General features: G+C 53.8%; 3 protein-coding genes across 3 annotated transcripts; 1 reads left to right on the top strand and 2 right to left on the bottom strand.

Moving 5' to 3' along the window:
• The first annotated feature begins 2915 nt into the window (after positions 1-2915).
• On the top strand, positions 2916-3614 carry LOC142403855 (olfactory receptor 14J1-like). The gene has a single exon (XM_075490155.1). It carries the CDS (start codon positions 2916-2918, stop codon positions 3612-3614), a length of 699 nt encoding a protein of 232 aa, XP_075346270.1.
• A 9265-nt stretch (positions 3615-12879) lies between these two features.
• Positions 12880-13809, bottom strand: LOC142403856 (olfactory receptor 14I1-like). Its single transcript, XM_075490156.1, has one exon. It carries the CDS (start codon positions 13807-13809, stop codon positions 12880-12882), a length of 930 nt encoding a protein of 309 aa, XP_075346271.1.
• Positions 13810-19875: 6066 nt separating this feature from the next.
• LOC142403930 (olfactory receptor 14A16-like) lies at positions 19876-20814 on the bottom strand. Its single transcript, XM_075490234.1, has one exon. The coding sequence runs from the start codon at positions 20812-20814 to the stop codon at positions 19876-19878; it is 939 nt and encodes a 312-aa protein (XP_075346349.1).
• Between the last annotated feature and the right edge of the window lie 3587 nt (positions 20815-24401).

The raw sequence follows: 24401 nt of genomic DNA on the forward strand, positions 1-24401 counted from the left end.
GGGTGTACTGGAGAAGCCCAATCCCCCTCCGGCCTCCAGGAATACTGCTGAGAGCTGAGATGCCTACCTGGACTTGGCTCAATCCCTGCCCTGCACAGGTGGAAAGGATGCCCTGCCTGTCACTGCCTACGTGCCCTGCCTGACAATGGGACAGGAACAGGGGTTTCCAGAGGGGAACATTGACACCTCCTGCAGATCCGCACTCCCTGGCAGAGCAATTCCCGCTGCAGGACTCAGCCCGTCTAGTGTTTAGAGAGGGACAGTCAGTGATGACTTCAGTCTGCTTCCAGCTGTGCTCCCCAGGAGTGACCCTGCTGCCTTTCAGGAGCTGTCAGCCCTGGAGACCCCGGGACACCTCGAGGGAGCCGGGAGTGGAGGGGAGGGGGGAGCAGAGAAAGTGCTGCCTTGGGCTGGTCCTCTGCTGCTGAGCTGGGCTGGGCTCCTGGCATGGAGGGAGCTCCTGGCAAGCGGGCAGCGCTGCAGAGAGACAGCTCTGCCCAGGAGCAGCTCCTCTGCAAAGGGCAGCAGGGCTGAGGGCACTGCCTGCAGGCACTGAGGGCAGACAAGCAAGGCAGAGAAGGGTTAGAGGCAGTCTGGACTGGGAGGGAGCTGACAGCTCACTGGGGGAGAAATCTTCACAGCCCTCGACACGGTAAGTGTGTGGCTGCAGGGCAATGCATCTGCAGTTCCTGGCGAGATCTCCAAAAGCTGGCACATCCCACAGCCTCTGGGATCTTTCAGGAGAGCTCTCACAACTTCTCTTCTATGGAGGAGAAGAACAACCTTATGTGGCTTTTCTTCCGCTCTGTCATAGGTGCAAGACATGATGGCTGCCTTCTTCCAGGAAGGACCGCAGGGGTGTGATGCTGGGTGTGCAGGCAGGGGTGCCCAGGGCGTTCCTTCAGAGCCGGGTCCCTGCACCGCAGGGTGCTGCGTGCTGGGGCAGGGATTCAGCCACCTGCCAGGGTCAGCACTCAGCCTGCCCGGGGAGCTGCCCACAGCGCTGTGGGGAGAAGCTGTGGCTGGAAGGAGGGACCCCCGGCAGGGCAGGGTCCTTCTGCTGCGTGGGTCAGGGCTGCACACAGCTCCAGATCATGCCCAGAGCATTTCTGAGGGGACTTTTCATGATTACGGTCATGGCAGGGGTTTCCTGCTTGAGTCTGTGCTTTCCTGAATCTGTGCTTCCACTTTGCTCTGGCTCACCTGGGTTGGATGGAAACACAGCCGTGCAGCTTAGAGAAGGGGAGGAGGCTTCTACACTGTCACCCTGAGGTTTACTAGGAGCCTCAGCAAGTGCCTTCATCCCCTGCCAGCCTACAGGTAGCACCAGCAGCACCTTTCCAGGTTCCTCAGGGTTTGTATGACCTCTTCTGTAGCCCCTGCACACACAGCGTGGCTGCAGGGCAGAGCCGGGCACACAGGGGCTGGGCTGGGCTCTGTGAGCACTGGCAGGGAAGAGACATGGGGCCAGAGAAACAGCTCCCAGCTGGGACAGCTGCAGGCAGCAGAGATGGGCAGGAAGGGAGGGAACTGCTTATGGAAAGCCTGTGGCAGGGGAGATATGGGCACCTCCCGGCCAGCCCTGCACTGCAGATGCCTTCCCCGAGCAACCCCCTTCATGTCTCCTCTCCCACCCAGCACAGCCCTCAGCCCTCACGGCCATGGGGTCTAGGCTGGGAGGCACCTCTGTGTCCAGCAGACCAGCAGAAGAGGCGAAGGGGATGTCAGACTCTCTGGGGATGGGAGTTTCAGCTGCAGAGTCCCACACTGATCTTGTGGGTCCCTTCATGCCGGTGTGTCCATGGGAACAGATGTCCCAGCTTCCCTCTCACCTGTGGGGCTGTGGGCAATGCAGCCTGTGGGGCTGGGGAAAGAGTCCATTTTCTCTTACTGAGATGCCAGCAGTAGGAGGACAATTGGCTATCTCCCTGGGGTGTCCCTCCAAGCTGTGAGCTGCCCTCCAGGATGCAGACCTGTGCAGAGCACCTCTGTTTTGTCTGAAAGCCCCATGGAGAAGTGCAGAGATACTACAACCGAGGAAATGCTGCTGGGTTGGTGAAATGAGCCCTGTGTGTCCTTGGCTAGAAGTGGGGTGCTGAGACCTTGAGAAAGGGTGAGACATTGCGTGGTCTGTGGTGGGTCCCTCTGCTCTCAGTAGTGTCTGGTTGTTTTTCAGGGTAAGGTAAGAGTGTGATCACCCTCTATCTCATGAAGGTGCAAGCCCAGGGCAGCTCGGAACAAGATGGAAGGACAGACCAGCTCCCCTCACTCTGCACCTAAAACCTCTCAAGGTGCCTTCTGCCATACTGGTTCCTTAGCACTAGCAGTGCTGATGCTGACAGGCCCTTCTGCATTAGGAGCAGTTTCATCTGACACAGCTGAACACCAGGTCTGGCCCCTGCCCACACTGGTCCCATGAACTCCCTGCCGCAGAGCAGGGCTGACCCCTCAGCAGCCAGTGGGCAGAGGCCCTTCTCCTCAGGGCACACTCACCAGCACCACCCAGAGCTCCAGGCACAGAGCTGAAGGAAGGTCTCCTAGAGAAGGAATTGTGTGGGGGGAAGGGTGTATAACTGTGCAGGTCTAGAAGAAAGACTTTGATTTTCCTCAGAGAAGTCTCCCCTAACTGTTCATTGACTATTCCTCTAAGGACAGAACCCCACACCCAGAGGAAGCACATGTCCAACAGCAGCTCCATCACTGAATTCCTCCTCCTGGCATTTGCAGACACACGGGAGCTGCAGCTCTTGCACTTCTGGCTCTTCCTGGGCATCTACCTGGCTGCCCTCCTGGGCAACGGCCTCATCATCACTGCCATAGCCTGTGACCACCGCCTCCACACCCCCATGTACTTCTTCCTCCTCAACCTCTCCCTCATTGACCTGGGCTCCATCTCTACCACTTTCCCCAAAGCAATGGCCAATGCCCTCTGGGACACCAGGGCCATCTCCTACTCGGGATGTACTGCACAGGTCTTTCTGTTTACCTTCTTGATATTAGCAGAGTGTTGTCTTCTCACTGTCATGGCCTATGACCGCTACGTTGCCATCTGCAAACCTCTGCACTACGGGACCCTCCTGGGCAGCAGAGCTTGTGTCCACATGGCAGCAGCTGCCTGGGGCAGTGCTTTTCTCAATTCTCTCCTTCACATGGCCAATACATTTTCCATACCCCTCTGCAAGGGCAATGCCCTGGACCAGTTCTTCTGTGAAATCCCCCAGATCCTCAAGCTCTCCTGCTCAAAATCCTACCTCAGGGAAGTCGGGCTTCCTGTCGTTACTTGTTGTTTAGCTTTTGGGTGTTTTGTTTTCATTGTGCTGTCCTATGTGCAGATCTTCAGGGCTGCGCTGAGGATCCCCTCTCAGCAGGGACGGCACAAAGCCTTTTCCACGTGCCTGCCTCACCTGGCCGTAGTCTCTCTATACGTCAGCACTGGCATGTTTGCCTACCTGAAGCCCCCCTCCATCTCCTCCCCATCCCTGGATCTGCTGGTGGCTGTTCTGTACTCAGTGGTTCCTCCAGCAGTGAACCCCCTCATCTACGGCATGAGGAACCAGGAGCTCACAGATGCACTGAAGAAGCTCATTCAATCCATAGTCTTTCAGCAGCAATAAGCTCTTCACATGTCACTTCACAAGTGATTTCCAATATATCTGGAAAACCTCCTCTGCTTTGAGTATTTTATCTGTGATGATCATGTTTGCCGAGGAATGTCTGCATCCCTCCCGCGTCTTCCAGAGGCATGAACCCACTCTGTCTGACCCAGAGGTCTTTGCACATGTGTATGGCACGATGTCACAGCTGCCCTCCCATGTCACATCTCTTTAATGAAAGGAGGTTTTCTCAGTGCCACTGTCTGCAGGTTGGGCTCTTCTTCCAAAGCAGAGGTCAGGAACAGGCTGAAGAAATTGCCCCCATGAGGCCATGCTGCTGTGCTTGGGTTCTCCATGGGCTAAGGGGAGGAGGGCATGGGATGATGAATTAGGGAAGGAGACCTGGACTGAGCGTTCACTTGTGGGTGCCGGTGCCCCTGGAGATGGTGATGATCAGCAGGGACCTTCCTGGGACTGTCTCCCCATGGCTCCCATGCACCACAGCCTGCTGGCTCTGCAGAGCAGCACCACCAGCTTGGGGCCCTGCAGGGAGCATGGGAAGGGGGCAGAAGCATCCGATGAGGCCAGCACAGACACAGTCCCCTGGGGAAAGGCTCTCTAGAGGCATGGATGATCCCTGCAGAAGAGCAAAGGCACAACTCTCTAGTTCCAGGGGGACATTGATGACACAGAGAAAATTGTTTCCGCATGCAGCAGCTTGGGACAGGCTGCTCTGTCACTGGGGCAGCAGGAGCAGCCAGAGGTGTCCCAGGGCAGGAGCCTTGTGCTGGGGAGAGGGTCTGGCACAGAGGGGCTGCCAGCAGTTGGCAACAGGGATCTCTTGGGGACAGGACCAGGGGACACAGGGAGACACTGTCCTCTGTCTCCTCGTGCTCCAGCCCCGGGGCTGATGGGGAGGCTGACCCTCCTCTGCCCCCCAAGTGCTGCTGTGCCCTTCAGAGGGGCTGGGGCTGTGCTGTGGGTGGTCAGAGCTCTGTAGCACCCTGCGGTGGGCACTGCCATGGGGCCAGCCCAGCCTGGAGTGTTGTATTGGGGAATTGGGAGGAGGGGTTGGGCTTGGTTAGAAAGTGCCCAGGAGAGGAAAACGCCAGTGTAGAGCTAAGCTGTGTGAGTGTGCAGGGTGGGGGCACACAGCAGGGTGCTCACAGTACAGGAGCAGGTGTCATGGTGAAGGAAGCATCAAAGGTGCAGAAGAGAGGAGCCCAATCTGTGCCATGTTCCCTGGGGGACCCAGGAACCCAGAGGAAGCTGTCCCAGAATGACTGTCCCAGGCTGGTCCCACACCCCGGCCATTTCCACCTCTGGCCATACACTCCAGTCCCGAGGAGTGACCTTTGCTGCATGGTCACCTCTGGCCTCCTCTGGGGCTCAGGGATACCCAACTCCACTGCCATTATCAACAACAAGGAAGCTACTTTCACTCTGACACTCATCACACACTACGTCCCATTGCTTTTGCCACAGCTGGGCTGCCAGCCAAGCCCGTTCTCAGACAGCTCCAGCTAGGTGAGGTGCTCACAGCCCTCCTTCAACAAATTTTGAAAATCTCCATTGATTGAGACGCCACCAACTGGCCTGTGTCCTTGCTCCACTGTTTGGCTCTCAGGGATTTCTCAATATCCCAGCGCTCTCAGCCTCTCTTTGTGGGCAAAGAAGGGTTGACTTGCGGAAGATCAGTTTAATTTATTGCCAATTAAAATAGATTTAGAAGGTGAGAAACTATGACAAAAATATTAAAGACCATTCCCCAACCCCCACTCCCCTTTTTCCCAGGCTCAAGTTACTCCATTCCCAATTCTTCTACCCTTCCAAACCTGGAGAGGAGCAGAGAGGATTGGGAATGGGGGGTTATGGTTAGTACCTAACATTTCTGCCGCTCCTTCCTCCTTACATTTTTTCTCTGCTCCAGCACGAGTCCTCTCCACGGGATCCCACAGTATTTGCAGTCAAGGCAAATATTGTCATGGATGGAAACTCCACACCTTCTCTGGGAAACATCTTCCAGTGTTTGACTACCCTAACGGGCAAAAAGTGCTTTCTTGTGTTCAGATGGAATTTCATGAGTGTATGGCTGTGTCCATCACCCCTTGTCTTGCCACTGGGAACTACTGAGAAGAGCTTGGCTCCCTTGTCTTCTTTGCCCCATCCCATCAGGTATTACACTCATTAATAAGAGCACCCCCGAGCCTTTTCTTGTCTAGGCTGAACAGTCCCAGCTGTCTCAGACTTTCCTCCTACAAAAGAATCTCCAGTCCCTTAAAGCAGCTTTGTGGCCCTTTTCTGGACTTGCTTTAGTAGGTTAACAACTTTTCTGTCCTGGGAAGCCCAGTACTGGACACAGCGCTCCAGGTGTGACCTCACCAGTGCTGAGAAGAGGGGAAGGATCACCTCCCTCGACCTGTCAGCAATGCTTTTCCTAATGCAGCCCAGTAGGCTGTTGGCCTTTGCCGTCAGGGGGCATTGCTGGCTCATGCTCAGCTTGTGGACTCTCCATGCTTGGAGATACTAAAAGCCATCTGGGCACGGTCTTGGAAAACTGGCTCTAGGTGGCCCTGCTTGAGCAGGGAGGTTGGACCAGACGACCTCCAGAGGTGCCTTCCAACGTGAACCATTACATCATTCTGTGATTCTGTAGTTCTCCTCTGGGACCCCAAGGTCCTTCTCTGCAGAGCTGCTAGCTAGCCGGCTGGCCCCCAGCATGATATCCACAGTCTGGCTGGATAGAAAGTCCCACAGGGACTTTCTCAGCAGCAGCTTGTCCTTCTTGGAGATCGGCTTTACCTCTGTCACAGGTCCCACAGTGCTGCAGAGTCACCTGGGACAGCAAACCCCTCTCCTGCCAGGACTGCACAGCCCAGGCCTGTTTCTCTCTGGCCCTGGGGACTGCAGCTTTTGCCCTCGTTGTGGGAACCTCGTTCATCATTATCTTGCCACCTGCCATCCACTCCAGCACTCCTCTGCTGGGAAGCAAAGCCTTTTCACACAAGGGTTCCAAGGCTCTTGGTACCAGAATCCCATGTGACAAGTGTGCCCTTGGCCCTGGTGCCCCAGCTGAGGGGCTGCAGCCCAAATGTGCACCAAAGCCCACAGCCTGGGGCACAGACAAGAGGAGCTGGAGCCCTGTGTGCCATCAGAAAGCTGTAACCTCAGTGGAGTAAGAGCTGAGATGAGGAAGGACAGCTTCCACGGCTTTTGAGGTGGATGGAGATACAGCATATTTAGGCGAGAGCAACAGGGAAGACAATGAGGGGGGATGTCCTGTGTGATGAATGGGCTACTCTGATATGTGGAGCTCCTCTATGGGACATGCAACAAGTTAGGTGGGAGCTTGTGTGTGGGGGTAAAAGGAAAGGCCAGAAAGGATGACACTGGGTAGAAGTTAGTTATGGATTGACCCCGGCCAGCAAATAATCACCCACGGAGTTGCTTGCTCACTCCCCCTCTACACCCCCAGTGGGATGGGGGAGAGAATCAGCAGTGTAACAGCAGGAGAAGAGGGAGGAAAAGAAAACCCAAGAAAAACAAGTGATGCAAAGGAAGACAATTGCTCACCACCAACCAACTGATGTCCAGCCAATCCCCAAGCAGCAGCACCCCTGCGAACCACCACCCCCTACCCCCACCCACTTTTATTGCTGAGCATGATGTCATATAGTCTGGAGTATCCCTTTCGTCACTTGGGGTCAGCTGTACTAACTGTGTCCCCTCACGACTTTTTGTGCACCCCCAGCCTACTCGCTGGTGAGGCGGTGTGAGAACCAGAAAAGGCCTTGATGCTGTGCAAGCACTGCTCAGCAGGAACGAAAACATCCCTCTCTTATCAACACTGTTCTCATCACAAATCCAAAACACAGCCCCATACAAGCTACTATGAAGTAATTTAACTCTATCCCAGCCAAAACCAGTACACGTGGCCTTTGTCCTTCATCCATTCCCTGAAGTTCCTGACAGGACAGTCCTCCCGCCTGTCATGTCTCCCCTGAATGGCTTCCCTAAGGCACAGGAATGTTCCTCCCCATTTAGAGTCATTGGCAAATGTGGTGAGAGTTGCCTCCTCCGGGTCATGGATACAGATGTTAAACTGCAAAGGGCCCAGAAAAGTCCCCTGTGCTGCCCCATAAGGCCCCAGTACGTCCCATTGGCCTCCAGGTAGGGTATGACCCCTTCACCGCTGCTCTCTCAGCCTCATCAGCCAACTGGTCTTTCACCCATCTGTTTGTCTGCCCATCCAGACTGTAATGGCCTAACTTGGGTACGGGAATATTGAGGGAGACCATGCCAAAATTCTTGCCTAAGTTGACGTAAATGATGGTCGCCTTTCTCTCCTCACGCACAAATGCAGTTCCTTCATCATGAAGGCAATCAGGGTGGTGAGGCATGGTTTACCTTTGGTAAGTCCATGCTGATAGTTCTTGGACACATTCTTCTCATCTGGGTGCCCAGAAATTTCACCCAGGAAGACTCTCATTGATGGCACACGCCTCACCAACGTGACCTTGTACAGCCTGTGGTGCCCGCAGTTACACTTTTGGCCACTTTCAAAGATGGGTGCAACACTTGCTTGTCCTCACTCACAAGAGACCTCTACCAATCCCGTGACATTTCAAAAGGGATATTCAAAAGAAATGTTGATCTTCCAGTGTAACTTCTTTACTGCTATGCTGCCTGTTATATATCTCTACGGTGTATTTAATTTCTCTAGTCTTTCATATATTTGACCATATAAATGGTGATATTTGATACAATGACCATTTCTAAAGTCATCTTTCCAGCAGACTGTCTAGACAAAGGCACTCTCCATTACGCTCCAGTTTTCTCCTCCCCTTACTCTTTGTTCATTCACATTCCTGTCACCCATCCAGCTGCTGCTGTGACAGCAGGGAGTTAAAAGCTTGCCCTGCATTAAGTAGACTATTTGTCTCTCTAGCCAACTCCTTAACTGTCTATATTTCTACCTTTTTGTATCTACCTCCCTACAACATTTCTCAAAAGACTATCCCTTGTAGAAAGGCAACCTCATTAGAGGCAGCCTGTAGTAAGCATGTGGTTGCAGGGTGTGTTTTATTGTGGAAGAAAATTTATCATGACTTATTTTCCTTTGCTTGCAAATAGGAAAAACAATCTGTGCCTGTGTGCAGCCAGTTCTCTAAGGAAAGCAGGTGGGAGTTGGCACAAAGGAGCTGTACCATCCAGCTGCAGCCCTCACTGGAGAAGTCTGATGTAAGGAAAAGATGCAGGTGGGCAATGAGAGAAATGGTGGGGTTGGGGAGGTGAGGTGGGAGGGTGTCCATACTGTGTCAGGGGACAGCTTCCCCTACCAGTCCAGATCTCCTCAGGAGAGACCCTGGATCAAGATCTACTGGAGAATGCTGCCATCACCTCTTCTCTAAACTGAAAAGTAATAAAATACAGCCTTTTCAATTAAAACTTTTTATTAGAAGCTATATGAAATCTTTGTCTAGAAGTACATTGGGAAACAGCCGAAATTATCTGTACAAATCTTGAAGACTTGAAGAAAATTAGAGGAAGGCACATTAGGGTTCATTAGGGCTTGCTTTATTTTAATGAGCCCCATGGGGCATTTGGTGCTGAGTCCTGGAACCTCAGGTACTGAGAGGAGATTGCACAAACCTCTCAAAGAGTCAACACCAAAAGCCAAACCCAAAGTACCTTGAAGCATTAATGAGCCCCACTGAGGGCCATTACTGACAAAGCCTCCCCAGGGACTCGTTAGAGTAGACAACTGGAGGCCATGATGACAGGTAGGCAAAGGCACTGTGCAGGCAGCTGAGATGCTGAGAAAACCCTGGCTTTGTTCTATGAAGCAGAAAGGCCAAGCTCTGACCCCCAGCCCCGGGGAAGGCAGCTCCTGTCCTTCACACAGTGCTCAGGGCTCTTCCTGGGGCAGTGGGATGTGGGGTGTGTGGTGCTGAGGGAAGGACAACGCTATGACAGTTCCCAGCCCTGCTGGGGGTGTGCAAGGAGGCAGTGAGGCCCCAGTGCCTCAGGACAACGTCTCTCCTCATAGGTCTTGGTGTCAGAGACAGTTGCCATACCAAAGAGGACAAAGCCTTGGGTTCTCTTGGTGACTTCCAGCCTTGCCAGTGCTCTTTGCCATCTCCACCACAGGTTGTCCTGCGCTGTCCCACAGCTGCTTCTTTTGCCCTGCAGGCTGGAGACACCCATCTCGCTTCCTCACTTTGCTCTCACCCCGACATTTCCATACATTCACTGAAATCTGTCCACCCTCACACTCTGTTCTGTGAAACACAAAGAGATGGACTCATCTCCTGCTCCTTCTGGAGGACTTCATGTACCACAGCACTACCCTTTGAGTGACATTTCTTCCTCCTCATGCCCAATCTCCACCTTCCAAGCTGCACTGTGTGGCAGTGTTTCTCTCTCCTGCTGTTTCCTACCTCCAAGGAGAGCTCCACCATCTGGGAAACAGCCCTTCAAGCAGGCATCCCAACCCATCAGCCTTCTGCTGGCCTTTCACCTGACCACACACAAGTAACCTCACCATCATCTCCCAAGGCTGCTAGCCTTTCAGCTTCTCGGATAGACACGACCAAGCTGCGTGCCTGCTGCTGTCCCATCATGTACTCAGGCAGGAGAGACAGGACAACCAAAATGTAAGCCCCCTTCCTGGAGCGAGCCTAGGTCCTTCGGCAGAGGGGATCTCCCAGTCAATGTGCCAACCAGGTGCCTTCTGCTGGCCTGCCAGAGACCCTGGCAGATGTGAGCTTAAAAGCACAAACCCCCGCCATGAGTCAAGGGCTGAGCTATCAGCTGTTTCAGCAAGAAGTGACCTCACAGTCCCTTTCCCAGGCACATTCCTGCTGTTGGCCTATCACCTCCAGAGGCAGAAGTGACCTCACAGCCCCCTTCACAGCCATTGGCTTCCTCCTGGATTATGAGTTCCCGAGACACAACTGACCATGTGATACCGTACCCAACCATCACCCTCCCTGTGGCCCAGTACGTGAGCAGATAAAAGTAAGCTTGTTTCATCACATTTATCTCATAGATTTCCTAACAACGGTTTGAGTGGAGAAATGTTTGTCAGAGGAACTGCTGCATTTATCTTGGTGCCTTTTATATCTCTACTTCTGCCTCTCTTTTTTTCCTTCTTCCTCTGTCTGTTCTGTCTTCAGAAAGCTCTCCAAGGAAAAGATCCATTGAATCATAGAATAACTCCGGTTGGAAGAGACCCCTGAACATCATCCTGTCCAGCTGTCCTGCTCAAGACAGCGTTCACCAGATGAGGTCGCTCAAGGGCTCTGCCCAGTTTGGCATCATCCACAAAGGAGCTGGAAAGGCACTCCGTCACATTGTACAGGCAGTTAATGGAGACATTCAGCAGTGTTGGCCCAAGTGCTTGCACTGAGGGATGCCACTGGTAAGTGGCTGCCAGGAGGACTCTACCACTGGTCACATTTGGGCTTGATCCACCAGCCAACTTCCCACCCACTACATCATCCATTCCTTCAGCCCAGATATCACCAATCTGGCTGTAAAGAGGCTATGGCAGACCATGACAAAACCCTTGCTAAAGTCCAGGTACAAAACATCCCCTTCTTTCCCTGACTGATACAGCTTCCGCAGTCCCTTTCCTGTCCTACGAGTACCTGGAAATGGCTGCAGGAGTATTTGTCTATCACCTTCCCAGGGACCAAGGTGAGGTTGACCAGCCTGTAATTCTCCCAATCCTCCTTCTTGCCCTTCTTGAAGAAAGGTTTGATGTCTGCCTTTTGCAAGGACACCAGAACCTCTCTGACTGCTCTGACACATTTGAGGGCACAATCCAGAAAGGGTGATGTGAGCAGACAGGAGCATTTACAATGAGCCTGTCCAAGGCGGGTGAGATGAATCTCACTGGGACAGTGGGGTTTGTTCCTGGAGTCACACACAGAAATGGCAGGGCCCTGTCAGGTGTCCACATCTCAGCTGGCCTCATGCACTCCTCATGCACACAGGGGTGTTCAGAGGCACGAGTCCTTCCCTTACACACGCGGAGGCAGTGCACTGCAGCAGGCATGGTGACTCTCTGGCCTCCTCTTGCCACTCCCAGAGGCTGGGAGGCACCTCAGCCCTGCGGTGTATCGCCCTGCTCTGCACCTCTCTGAGATGCCCCATGGTGTGAGGAATGGACACAGGGACCTCGGTTGACAGAAGCACATCCCAGTGCTGCATTCAGGTGGTTGGTTTCCCAGGGGACGTTACTCTCAAAGGGAAGTGACCTCGAGGCACTGTCTGTCCCACTGGCCTTCATGGCACCTCTAGGAATGGCTGATGGCATTTGTGCTCACTCGGGTTCACCTCCCCACACGCACACGATGTGCATGCTTAAGTCTCCTCTGAACAATGCAAACATGGACTTCTGACCTAGTCATTTGGTGTCCCTCCATGGACGGACAAACAACCTCTCCGGGCTGGGGTGAGAGGCCAGTGCTGGGAATGACGGTTGCAAGGGGCTGGTCTGTGAGGATTGTCCTGGGGCACCTTGCCCAGGGTGTCCAGCAAACAAGGTCACAGACCAGCCCCTGCTCTGCTGGTCCTTCAAGTCTGTCCCTGGAGGCCTGGCTGTGCAAGGGACACTGCTGCGTGCCCCCACCCTGCACACTCACACACTTTAGCTGTTCACTGGTGTTTTCCTCAACAGGGCACTTTGTTGAGCTTCTTCTTGACAGCAACTTTGAAAGAAGACCTAAGCCTTCAGGCACTGTACTCAGGAGATCCCTTTTCTTTATGGAAACACTGTTATGGAGGCCAGCTCTGTCACAGAAGTGCCCATTGCCTGTCCCTGCCTGCGGTCACAGGACTGCCACGCAGCACGGCTGTGACCAAGCTGCCAGAGCGCTCAGGCCTTACACAAACACAAGGGATCAGAAAGAGAGTGTGGAAGTGGAAAGAGAAGAGCCCTGGAAGAGCAAGTGCTGGTGCTCCTGGCAGTGCTGCCATGCCGGGACTCTTGTCCCCTCCAACTCTGCACACAAGAACTCTCCCTGCAGCTCCAAAATGGCCTTGGAGGAAGGATCTCAGGAAGAAAAAAGTCACTGAAGGGCCCTTTATTTTGTTTAAACACACAGAAAGCACAGCTCCTCATTTACAAAGCTACCCGGTTAGAAAAGAAAAGCAGACAGTGAATTAAAACTGGGAAGACAACATTCTCACAAATAAAAAACCAGCACAAACAACAAAAAATATAGAACACAGGCTGAGGCTGTAATGAGTTACATTATAACTGCTATGCAGAAGTTTGTTACTTCTGAAAAACATCCATTATCAGTTTCCACGCTGCATCCTTGAGCTCCTGGTTCCTCATGCTGTAGATGAGGGGGTTCACTGCTGGAGGCACCACCGAGTACAGAACTGCCAGCACCAGATTCAGGGATGGAGAGGAGATGGACGGGGGCTTCAGGTAGGTAAACATGGCAGTGATCAAAAACAGGGAGACCACAGCCAGGTGAGGGAGGCACGTGGAAAAGGCTTTGTGCCGTCCCTGCGCAGAGGGGATCCTCAACACAGCCCTGAAGATCTGCACATAGGACAGCACAATGAAAACAAAACACCCAAATCCTAAACAGACAGAAAACACTAGAATCCCAACCTCGCTGAGGTAGGAGTGTGAGCAGGAGAGCTTGAGGATCTGGGGGATTTCACAGAAGAACTGGTCCAGGGCATTGCCTTTGCACAGGGGTATGGAAAATGTATTGGCAGTGTGCAGCACAGCATAGAAGAAACAACTGCCCCAGGCAGCTGCTGCCATGATGAGACAACCTCTGCTGCCCAGGAGCGTCCTGTAGTGCAGGGGTTTGCAGATGGCAACGTAGCGGTCATAGGCCATGACAGTGAGAAGACAATACTCTGCTGACATCAAGAAGACAAACAGAAAGACTTGTGCAGCACATCCTGTGTAGGAGATGGCCCTGGTGTCCCACAGGGAACAGGCCATGGCTTTAGGGACCGTGGTGGAGATGGAGCCCAGGTCAAGAACAGAGAGGTTGAGGAGGAAGAAGTACATGGGGGTGTGGAGGCGGTGGTCGCAGGCTACAGCAGTGATGATGAGGCCATTGCCCAGGAGGGCAGCCAGGTAGATGCCCAGGAAGAGCCAGAAGTGCAAGAGCTGCAGCTCCCGCGTGTCTGCAAACGCCAGGAGGAGGAACTGGGTGATGGAGCTGCCGTTAGACATTTGCTGCCTCTGGGTGTGGGGCATTGTCGTAGGAGAAAAACACAGTGACCAGTTAGGGGAGACTTCTCTGACCAAAATCAAAGCCATTTCTCATAGACCTTCCCCCTGCTACACACAGTCACCCTTGTCTTTTTCTCAGAGACTTTCCTTCAGATGTGTGCCTGCAGCCCTCCTTGGTGCTGGCCGTGTGAGTGATGAAGAGCAGGGCATCTGCCCACAGACTCTTGCTAAGTCAGCCCCACTCTGCAGAAGTGGGTAAGGGCAGGGACCAGTCCTGGTGTTCATCTCTGTCCTGAGAAACCACTGCTAACGCAGAAGGGCCTGCCAGCATCTGCACTCCCAGTGCTGAGGAACGGGAATGGTAAAAGCAGTTTAAGAGTTCTAGGGTTTTTTACAGCTCCCTCCCCACCTCCCCTGGCGAATATTCTTGGATGTCAGAAACCCTCAGCATTTCTGCTGCCTCAGGGAGAACAGAGTGGGTGCTGTGAGGCAAGAGGGTTGCCTGTGGCTTAGTGGAGAGTAAGGGGAGCTGGTCTCCTGGTCTCTCTCTAGTTCCCAGTTTCACTTGGCTTACACCTTTCTGAGGTGGAGGGTGATCACATGCCCATGTTACCCTTGAAAACCACCAGGCACAGCTGAGAGCAGAGGGATCCACCACAGACCACGAAATGTCTCACCCTTTCTCAAGGTCTCAGCACCCCACTTCTAGCCAAGGACACACAGGGCTCATTTCACCAACCCAAGAGCATTTTCTCTGTCGTAGCATGCCTCTGCTTCTACGTGGGGCTTTCAGATAACACCAAGATGCTATAGGACAGGTTTGCATCCTGGAGGGAAGCTCACAGCTTGGAAGGACACCTCAAGGAGATAGCCAAGTGTCCTAATAATGGCATTTGAGTAATGGAGATTCAGCTCATCCCCTAGATGCTCTGACTGCATTGCCCACAGCCCTACAGCTTAGAGGAAAGCTGGGACACTGGTTCCCATGGACACACCTGCATGAAAGGACACACAAGATCAGTGTGTGACTCTGCAGCTGAAACTCCACGTCCCCAGACAGCCTGACAGCAAGATAAAAATAACACAGACAAAATAACACAAACAAGGAAAAATACAGTGAGCTTAGAGAGGGAAATCGAGAGGCAGCCGGGCACTCAGGACAGCGTTACCCTCACCCAGCTGTGCACAACACTTCCCAGACACTCACATTACTGGGCAGTTGCTCTCAGCCCTGTGCTCTGCAGAGGGACATGGACACGTGGCTGGAGAGCTGCAGCACGGCTCTGCTGGAGCTCTGGCTGCAGAGGAGGTGGTTCACGCCTTGGACCCCACAGCCCTGAGGGCAGAGGCTTTGCTGGCTGGGACAGGAGGCGAGGGGGCTTGCTCAGGGGAAGCGGTCTGCATTGGAGGGCATCATAGGGAGATTTCTGAATTCTCCCTCCCACAACATTTCTGGTTTTCATTTCCTCTCATTCCCTGATCATATCTCTGCTGCCTGGAGATTTTCCTCCTGGGAGGTGTTTCCCTGTCCCATGTCTTTCCCTGTCAGCATGCACAGATCCCATCCCAACCTCTGTGCACTCCCCCTGGCCCTACAGAAACCTGCCTGTTTGCAGGGCACTGGCTGCATGCATGGTCCTGTTTGCAGGTGGAAAAGGGCAGGCAAAAAACACCCTGATGGGTCCAGCAAAGGTGAAGCTGGTGCTGTCCATAGGCAGAGGAGTGGCTGAAGGCACTCTAGGAGGTTTGTGGCAGACCTACTGATGACTCAAAGTTACAGCTCAGGAGTCTCAGTGACTTCTTCAAACTTGAGAGATCCCTTTTTCCAACTGCCCTTGCCCCCCAAATAGGAAATGAAAAACACAAAACCAGGAAAGCTCCTTATCTTTAACGTAGTCCCTGCCTTGACCTTCCCCTTGAAAAGTCCCCTCAGAAATGCCCTGGGGATGATCTGGAGCTGTGAGCAGCCCTGACCAACGCAGCACCCTCTTGACAGCAGAAGGACCCTCTCCTGCCAGCAGTTGCTTCTTCCACCCACAGCTTCTCCCCGCACTGCTGCTGGCAGCTCCCCAGGTAAGCTGAGAGCTGACCCTGGCAGGAGACAAAGGTCCTGCCCCAGCACACAGCCCCTGGGGTGCAGGGGCCCTGCTCTGAAGGACAGCCCTGGGCACCCCTGGGTGCACCCCCAGCTTCACACTCTGCAGCCATCCCCGGGTGAAGGCAGCCGACATGCCCCGTCCCTCTGATGGTGCAGCAGGGAAGCCCTGCTCCAAAGCCAGTCATTTTCTCTGCACTGGGGAAACTGTGAGAGCCCTCCTGGCAGATCCCGTAGGCTGTGGGATGTGCCAGCTTTAGGAGATCTTTCCAGGAGCTGGGGCTGCATTGCCCTGCAGGCAGAGACTTACCAGGTAGAGGGCTGTGAAGGTTATTCTGCAAGTCAGCTCTCCTCTGTCCTCCCAATCCCATCTGCCTTTAACCTCTCTCTGACTTCCCTCACCCCCCTCGCTGCCTGCAGGCAGTGCCCTCAGCCCTGCTGCCCTTTGCAGAGGAGCTGCTCCTGGGCAGAGCTGTCTCTCTGCAGCGCTGCCCGCTTGCCAGGAGCTCCCTCCATGCCAGGAGCCCAGCCCAGCTCAGCAGCAGAGGACCAGCCCAAGGCAGCACTTTCTCTGCCCCCTCTGGGCTCCCTCCAGGTGTCCCTGGGGCTGCAGGGGAACCTGCTGGGAAACAGGCTGAAGGCAGCACTCATGTTCCCTCCCTCACCTGTGGAGAGACACTTCTTTCCAGCAGAGTCATTCTCCTCTCAGAGACAAAGTTCCATCTAAATATCACCTTTTTTGGTCTCATTGTTAGACAGGGCTCTCAGACAGTGGCAGGCAGGGATCTCCCTTACCCCTGCTGAGGGAAGGGATTCAGCTGAGTTCATGGAGCATCTCACCCTGCGTTTCCATTCCTCGTATTTGAAGGAGACTCAGCTCCCTCCCATGCCTGCCACAAACCCACAGGAGGTGGGATTCCTCTGGCCTCTGTCCAGGAGTGCACAACATAGGCACCTGCATGGGAGCTCCTTCTCTCAGCTCCCTTGCTAATTAATGCAGATGGAGGGCAGCAGTGAGGTGTTCAGATGCAAATACCTGGTGACATTGGAGTTGCCAGTGGTGGTCCAAGATACCTGCAGGCAACTGCAAGCTCTAATGCAGAAGTTCATAGAGACAGGGCAACATCTCAGGGATCATACATGAGCCTGGTAGGAAATTCCTTTGCCCAAGTGAAATGACAGCTGCTGCCCAAATACAGGCCAAAAGAACCTTTTCCTTCTTAGTAGGTTCATGGCAGTTTATAGGAGTATTCACATGATCAAATGCAGTCATGTCCCATAGGGAGAGCAGGACACAGCACTGAGCCGTGTTGAACCTCATACAATTGAGCTCAGCCCATCGACCCACCCTGTCCAGATCCCTCTGCAGAGCCTTCCTGCCCTCAGGCAGATCAACACTCCCGCACAACTTGGTGTTGTCTGCAGACTTACTGAGGGTGCACTCAATGCCCTCATCCAGATCGTTGATAAAGTTATTAAAGAGAACTGGCCCCAGTACTGAGCCCTGGGGAACACCACTTGTGACCGGCCGCCAACTGGATTTAACTCCACTCACCACCACTCTTTGGGCCCGGCCATCCCGCCAGGTTGTTTACCGACAGAAGCTTATGCTTGTCCAAGCCACGAGCAGCCAGTTTCTGCAGGAGAATGCTGTGGGAAACATGGTCAAAGGCTTTACTAAAGGCTAGGTAGACAACATGCACAGCCTTTCCCTCATCCAGTAAGTGCGTCCCCTTGTCATAGAAGGAGATCAAGTAGATTGTGTAGCAGTTTATTTGTACTTTACAATTAAAAGTAAATTATATCCCATCCCAGGTAGAAGCAAGTTTTCTGTTCTCCTCCTCCTGCAGCGGCACCATAAAGAACATATCTTTTACATCTCCTACCACCATCTGGGGGTGCGTGGCAGCTTGGAAGGTGGCAGTTAATGTACCAGTGTTTGGGACTGTGGCTGTAGCAGGAGCAGTGTTTGCATTTGACTTTCTGTAGTCTATAGTTAGGCACCATCTCCCATCTGTTTTATAACTGGTCACACTGGGGAATTATATGGGGAGTGTGTTTGGGAGATAAGGTGTCTTTTTTCTAGGTCAGCTGTGTCCTCCACAATACCCATCCCAGCAGCGGCAGAGAGAGGAGAGTGAGGGACATGGGTTATTGTTGAGTCAGGCAGCGTGGGGGCAGCTCACAGCAGTGAACTCTGCCAGTTCACTGACACCCATGGGGAGCTGCTCATTTTCACTCCGCTAACCAAGGACACTCCCGGCAGCCACAAGACCAAACACCACTGTCCAGTCCTTTCCAAACTCGTCCTTGTCATACCTCAAAGCCCAAACCATTTTCCTTCCCTGAAACTACTGCTAACTGGTGCCTTGATATCCTTTTCTCCCCTGGCAATCACCAGTTTACTTTAGCTATGGGGAACGTTTCACTTTGGCCTGTAAATCCTGTTATTTAACCCTTTCTTGGGCAGCCTTAACACTACTTCTTTGGGCATCCAAACTCGAAATTATTAACATTTTATCTCCCGTGTATATTGAAAATGTTACTAGTAATCTTTGACAGGCCATTGGGACATAGATAAGAGAGCCGTCTGTGTTATCCCATTGATGAGCTTCCATCAGGGGGTTCATGAGATCACGGAAAGTGTCTGGGGTTCTGGGGAGTTCATCTTAGTTGCCGGAGTAAGTACTTACTTACTCTGCTGTCTGCATCAGCTTGGGATTGTTCTGCTGGTGTCGGTTCATCCCTCCCCATTTCTCGACAATGATTTACAGTGCTGTGCACTAAGTCTGCCCAGGTCGGGATGGGTCAAAGCTGGGCTTGGCTGCCCTGAACCTCCGGAGCGTGATGTTGTATGTTTTGTCTTATTTCATCCCTCTTTGCAATGAGGTACGATTGTCAGGCAGCAGGGGCTCCCCTTAGCAGGGGTCTCATGGCTGGGGGGTCTACACGGGCAGAGAGAGGGTAATTACCATGTGCACCCCTGTCGTTCACAGCCTGCAGGCAGGCTGCTTTTGTAACGGCAGTAGAAAGCTCGCTTCATGATCGTATTGGCATAGCAGTGGCTCCCCTCTATGCCAAGGCTCTGTGCCCCTGCCCAATAAGCTACTCAGCGTGTAATGGAGTGTGGCTCAGCGTTAGGGGCTGCTCCCTCGTTCAAGAACACTCCTGGTCCCCCAAAGCCATCCGCTTTGCCTTGCTCTAACATCATATGCTCTCCTCCGGTTAAGGAGGCACACCACAGATATTCAGTCTCGCTCTCGCCAGGCTTCTGCCCATATTTTTCATGCAGATTGGCCAATTGAAGGGGGTCCCATGGAATGGTCCTTGTGGTATTTCTCTGGTTGCCCCAGCAAGAGGCAACGAGCACAGCAAGAGACCTGTTTTGAGAGCAGCTCCTTGGCTGTATTCCTGACACCAGCTTTGGAAGAGGCACCCGGTCCTCTGGCCCTGTCCTGAGGAGCCCCTTTGGTGAGGGTGGTGCTGGCAGGGAAGCCAGCTCTGACACAGTGGCTCACATGGCCTGCTCCTCCTGCAGCCACAGGCATGCCACTGTGGAGGCAACAGGACTGTCACAAGTTACATGAGACCTTAGGGCTTACACAAATGCAAGGGCACAGCAGGAGAGGGTGGAAGAGAGGAGACACCAGCACGGGAAAGACCCGGTCCTGCTGTTGTCCATGACCACAGAAGATACAAAAGGTGGGAGCGGAGGAAAATAATTTTCTGCTGTTTTCTTTATTGTGTTTATCAAATGGAGCCTGGCTCCTATGTATAAGAGGTTTTGGGTCAAAAAAAAAAAAAAAAAAAGCAGGAGGGCCATAATAGTATTCCATAAAGTGAAATTATATCATCAAAGCTATAAACAAAAGAAGAAGGAAAGAAAGAAAGAAAAAAAAAAACCAAACCAAAGCACAAAGTTTTGGCATTTCCTGAGATACCCTGGGAGTGCTATGAAGATGATGGGCACCTTACTGATGCTGCAGTAGGATGTATCCAAATAGATTCCACAGAGCATCTTTGAGGTCCTTGTTCCTCATGCTGTAGATGAGGGGGTTCACTGCTGGAGGAACCAACGAGTACAGAACAGCCACCACCAGATCCAGAGATGGGGAGGAGATGGAGGGGGGCCGCAAATAGGCAAATATGGAAGTGCTGAGAAACATGGAGACCACAGCCAGGTGAGGGATGCACGTGGAAAAGGCTTTGTGCCGTCCCTGCTGAGAGGGGATCCTCAGCACAGCCCTGAAGATCTGCACATAGGACAGCACAATGAAAACAAAACATCCAAAAACAAGAAAAGCACTAACCACAACAAGGCCAACTTCCCTGAGGTAGGTGTGTGAGCAGGAGAGCTTGAGGATCTGGGGGATTTCACAGTAGAACTGGTCCAGGGCATTGCCGTGGCACAGTGGTAGTGCAAATGTATTGGCCGTGTGCAGCACAGCATTGAGAAACCCACTGCCCCAGGCAGCTGCTGCCATTTTGAGACAAGCTCTGCTGCCCAGGAGGGACCCATAGTGCAGAGGTTTGCAGATGGCTACATAGCGGTCATAGGCCATGATGGTGAGAAGACAACACTCTGCTGACAAGAAAAGGAGAAAGAAAAATACCTGAGTAGCACACCCCAAGTAGGAGATGGCTCTGGTGTCCCACAAGGAATTGGCCATGGATTTGGGGACAGTGGTGGAGATGGAGCCCAGGTCAAGAACAGAGAGGTTGAGGAGGAAGAAGTACATGGGGGTGTGGAGGCGGTGGTCACAGGCTACAGCAGTGATGATGAGGCCATTGCCCAGGATGACAGCCATGTAGATGCCCAGGAAGAGCCAGAAGTGCAAGAGCTGCAGATCCCTCCGTGTGTCCATGAACGTCAGGAGGAGGAACTGGGTGATGGAGCTGCTGTTGGACATTTGCTTACTTTGTGCAAAGGGCCTGGTCAAGGAGGAAAAGTCAGTGACAAGTGAGGAGAGACTTCTCTGAGTAAAAGCTATTCCATTTCTAAGAGAAAGACAGAGCCCACGTTGAATCGGTCCTTCCAGGAAGGCCTTCGTGCAGCTCCCTGGCTTGAGCTCTGGTCTGTGCTGGGTTGGGGTGTAGTGGGGAGCAGGGGAATCTTCTGTGGAGGAATCAGTCCTGCTGTGCAGCCACAGCTAAACAGGAACCAGGAGTGATCTCAGGGTCAATTTACTCATGGTTTCAAAGAGCTTTTCAGCATCGTCCTTCCCAATTCACCCAACTGCAGAAGCAAGGTGCAAGGCTTTTGTTTTGTTTATTTTGCTCCTGTTGCCCCTCTCACATCTGGGGAGTGTTTTCTGAAGGCAGAAATCCTTGGCATTTCTGCTACACCACAAGTGCTACACTGAGAGTCCTGAGAGGCAGAAGGACAGACCCTTAGTGCAGATGGAGGAGAGCTGGTCTGTCCATCAGTCTTGCTCCCAGCTGTCCTTGGCTCACACCTCTTTGGTCTGGATGGTGATCACACTCAGATGTTCCCCTGAAAGGAAATTGGATTCTGCTGGGATCAGCTGAATCCAGCCTGAAAGGGCAGATGATCTCCACCCTCCCCTCCCCAGGGAAGAGCTGTGCTCTTCTGGATGCCCTAAAAATGGGGTGTCCTTAACGGGCAGTCAGCCTTATCCCCATGCCATGGACTGCTTTGCCCAGTGCCCCACAGAGCCGCCTTGCACCCACGGAAACATGAGCATGGCAGGACCTGCAGGATCAGCTGCTGAGCTGCAGCTGAAACCCCCTTTCCCAGAGAGCCTGAAAACAAGAGCAGCAGCACCAGGGAGGGGTGGGGAAACCAAGAGAAATGCCCCAGTGCTTGTGCCAAGGGAAGCAGGGCCAGGATGGGCAGACAGGCACTCGGGAGAGTCTCCTCTGCTGCAGAGGAGGCAACTCCTGCCCTGGAAGCCCTGACCTGGAGGGCAGAGGCTCTGCTGGGTGGGAGAAGAGCCCAGGGGGCCTTGACTGGGGAAGAGGCATCAGATCCACCTCAGCCTTTGCTGTCAGCACTTTCCTCTCAGTCCCTGCCCTTGTCTCTGCTGCCTGGAGCTGTCCCTGCCAGGAGCCCTTTCTCTGTCCCCATGTCTCCTCCCTGCCAGTGCTCACAGAGCCCATCCCACGCACTGGGTGCTTCAGCTCTGCGTTGCAGACTCCTCCTGGCAGCAGGGCACTGGCCAGGGCCATCTGTGTGTTGGCAAGTCCTAAGGAGCACCTCAGATGAACCCTGAAGACACCATAAAGGTGACATTGGTGCTTTCTGTAGGCAAAGGAATGGGTGAAGGAACTTTATCAGATTCCTGGGAACCTATTGATAACTCACTGTAACGCTGTAGGAGTCTCGGTCATTCGTCCAAAACTGAAAGAACCATCACCATTCGCCACCACCACCACCAGCACAGCAGGAAACTGGAAACACCTTTACACAAGGTAGCCCCTGCCTTGACACGCTTCTTGAAAAGTCCCCTGGGAAATGTCCTGGGGGTGATGTGGAGCTGTGAGCAGCCCTGACCCATGCAGCACCCTTGGGACAGCAGAAGGACCCTGCCCTGACGGGGGTGGCTCCTTCCACCCACAGCCTCTCCCGGCAGAGCCCTGGGGAGCTCCCCGGGCAGGCTGAGTGCTGACCCTGGCAGGCAGCAGACTCCCTGCCGTGGCACACAGCACCCAGGGGCACAGGGACCCTGCTCGAAGGACAGCCCTGGGCACCCCTGCCTGCACACCCGGCTTCACACCCCTGCGGTTGTTCCTGGGAGAAGGCAGTGGTCATGCCCTGTCCCTCTGACGGCGCGGCACGGAAGCCCTGCTCTGAAGCCCGTCCTCCTCAACACCGAAGGAGCCTCGAGAGCCTTCCTGGCAGATCTTATTAGACATGGGCTATGCCTGCTTTAGGAGGCTGCTCCAGGAAGCCTCTGCATTGCACTGCACCCAGAGACACATCATGCCCTGTCCCTCTGACGGTGCAGCAAGGAAGCCCTGCTCCAGAAGGCGTCCTTATCCTCTGCACTAGAGAAACTGTGAGAATTGTACTTACAGATCCCATGGGCTGTGGGATGTGCCAGCTTTAGGAGATCCCTCCAGCAACTGCAGCTGCATTGCCCTGTAGCCACAGACTTACACTGTCAAGGGCTGTGAAGATTTCTCCCCCAGTGAGCTCTCAGCGTCCTCCAAGCCCAGGCTGCCTTTAACCTCTCTCTGCCTCACTGCTCTCCCCTCGCTGCCTGCAGGCAGTGCCCTCAGCCCTGCTGCCCTTTGCAGAGGAGCTGCTCCTGGGCAGAGCTGTCTCTCTGCAGCGCTGCCCACTTGCCAGGAGCTCCCTCCATGCCAGGAGCCCAGCCCAGCTCAGCAGCAGAGGACCAGCCCAAGGCAGCACTTTCTCTGCCCCCTCTGGGCTCCCTCCACGTGTCCCTGGGGCTCCAAGGGCTGACGTCTCCTGAAGGGCAGCAGGGTCTCTCCTGGGGAGCGTAGGCACACGCTAACTGAAGCAATCACTGACTGTCCCTCTCTGAACACTGGAGAGACAGAGTTTAGAAGTGGGATTTGCCCTAACACGCCATGGGGGTCTACAATGAGTTTCAATATTTGTTCTCCCTTGACCCCTACCCCTGTCCCCTTGCCAGCCAGGACACCGTGGCAGTGACAGGCAGGGATCATTTCCCCACCGTGCAGGGCAGGGGTTCAGCTGAGTCCATCAGGTATTTCCTCTCTGGTGAGGAGCCCAGAGACTGCAGGGGGGTTCAGCTCTTCCCCATGCACCCCACAGGAGCTGAGATTCCTCTTGCTTCAGCTCAGCGTGCACAAAATAGGTGCCTGCAGAGCAGCCCCTGCCCTGAGCTCCCTCTGTGATCCATGGGGATGGAGGGTGGCAGTCAGCTGCTCACACACCAACACCTGGTGGCATCTGAGGTGCCAGGGGTGGTCCAGGACTTGTGGCTGTGTCTGCAAGCACTGATGGAGCATCCATGGGACACCCCCACCTGCCTGAGCATGAGCTGGGGGGCTGGGAGGGAGGGTCCCTTGGTCACCTCAGGTTACACCCAATGGGTAGGGCATCTGAACGTCTCCTAGACTCACATGTCCATGGCAGCTGCTGGCCTTCCAGCTGGCCAAAAGGAGGAGTGCAGCAGAAGAAGGGTCAGGGCTCTCTCTGGGCTCCCTCCACTGCACTCACTAGAGCTCAGCTTACTACAAAACTCAGGCACGGGCACGTCCCTGCATTGCAGGCACCGATATCATTGCAAGGCTCTTTCTAAGGGCATAAGAAAGGCCTCTGGTGCCATGCCAGGTGCCTGGGGTGCCCAGCGCAACTGCATGTGGCTGGCAAATATGGCACAGGACCTCCAGGAAAGCCATGTCCCGCTGGAGTGCGGGCCGGGCAGACACACCAGGGCCTCCCAAAGTGGTCCGGTGCCTTTTTGCCAGCACAGGAATGCCAACACTCTGGCAAGGAGGCAAGGTCCATCTCATCTACAGCCAGGGCTGCTGCAAGATTGGG

Source organism: Mycteria americana, unplaced genomic scaffold (assembly GCF_035582795.1).
Source record: "Mycteria americana isolate JAX WOST 10 ecotype Jacksonville Zoo and Gardens unplaced genomic scaffold, USCA_MyAme_1.0 Scaffold_46, whole genome shotgun sequence".
Taxonomy (NCBI): Eukaryota; Metazoa; Chordata; class Aves; order Ciconiiformes; family Ciconiidae; genus Mycteria; species Mycteria americana.

What these genes read in the sequence shown, in the direction of transcription:
- LOC142403855 (XM_075490155.1), top strand. Translation starts at nt 2,916, where the DNA reads ATGGCCAATGCCCTCTGGGACACCAGGGCCATCTCCTACTCGGGATGT.
- LOC142403856 (XM_075490156.1), bottom strand. Translation starts at nt 13,809, where the DNA reads ATGTCTAACGGCAGCTCCATCACCCAGTTCCTCCTCCTGGCGTTTGCA.
- LOC142403930 (XM_075490234.1), bottom strand. Translation starts at nt 20,814, where the DNA reads ATGTCCAACAGCAGCTCCATCACCCAGTTCCTCCTCCTGACGTTCATG.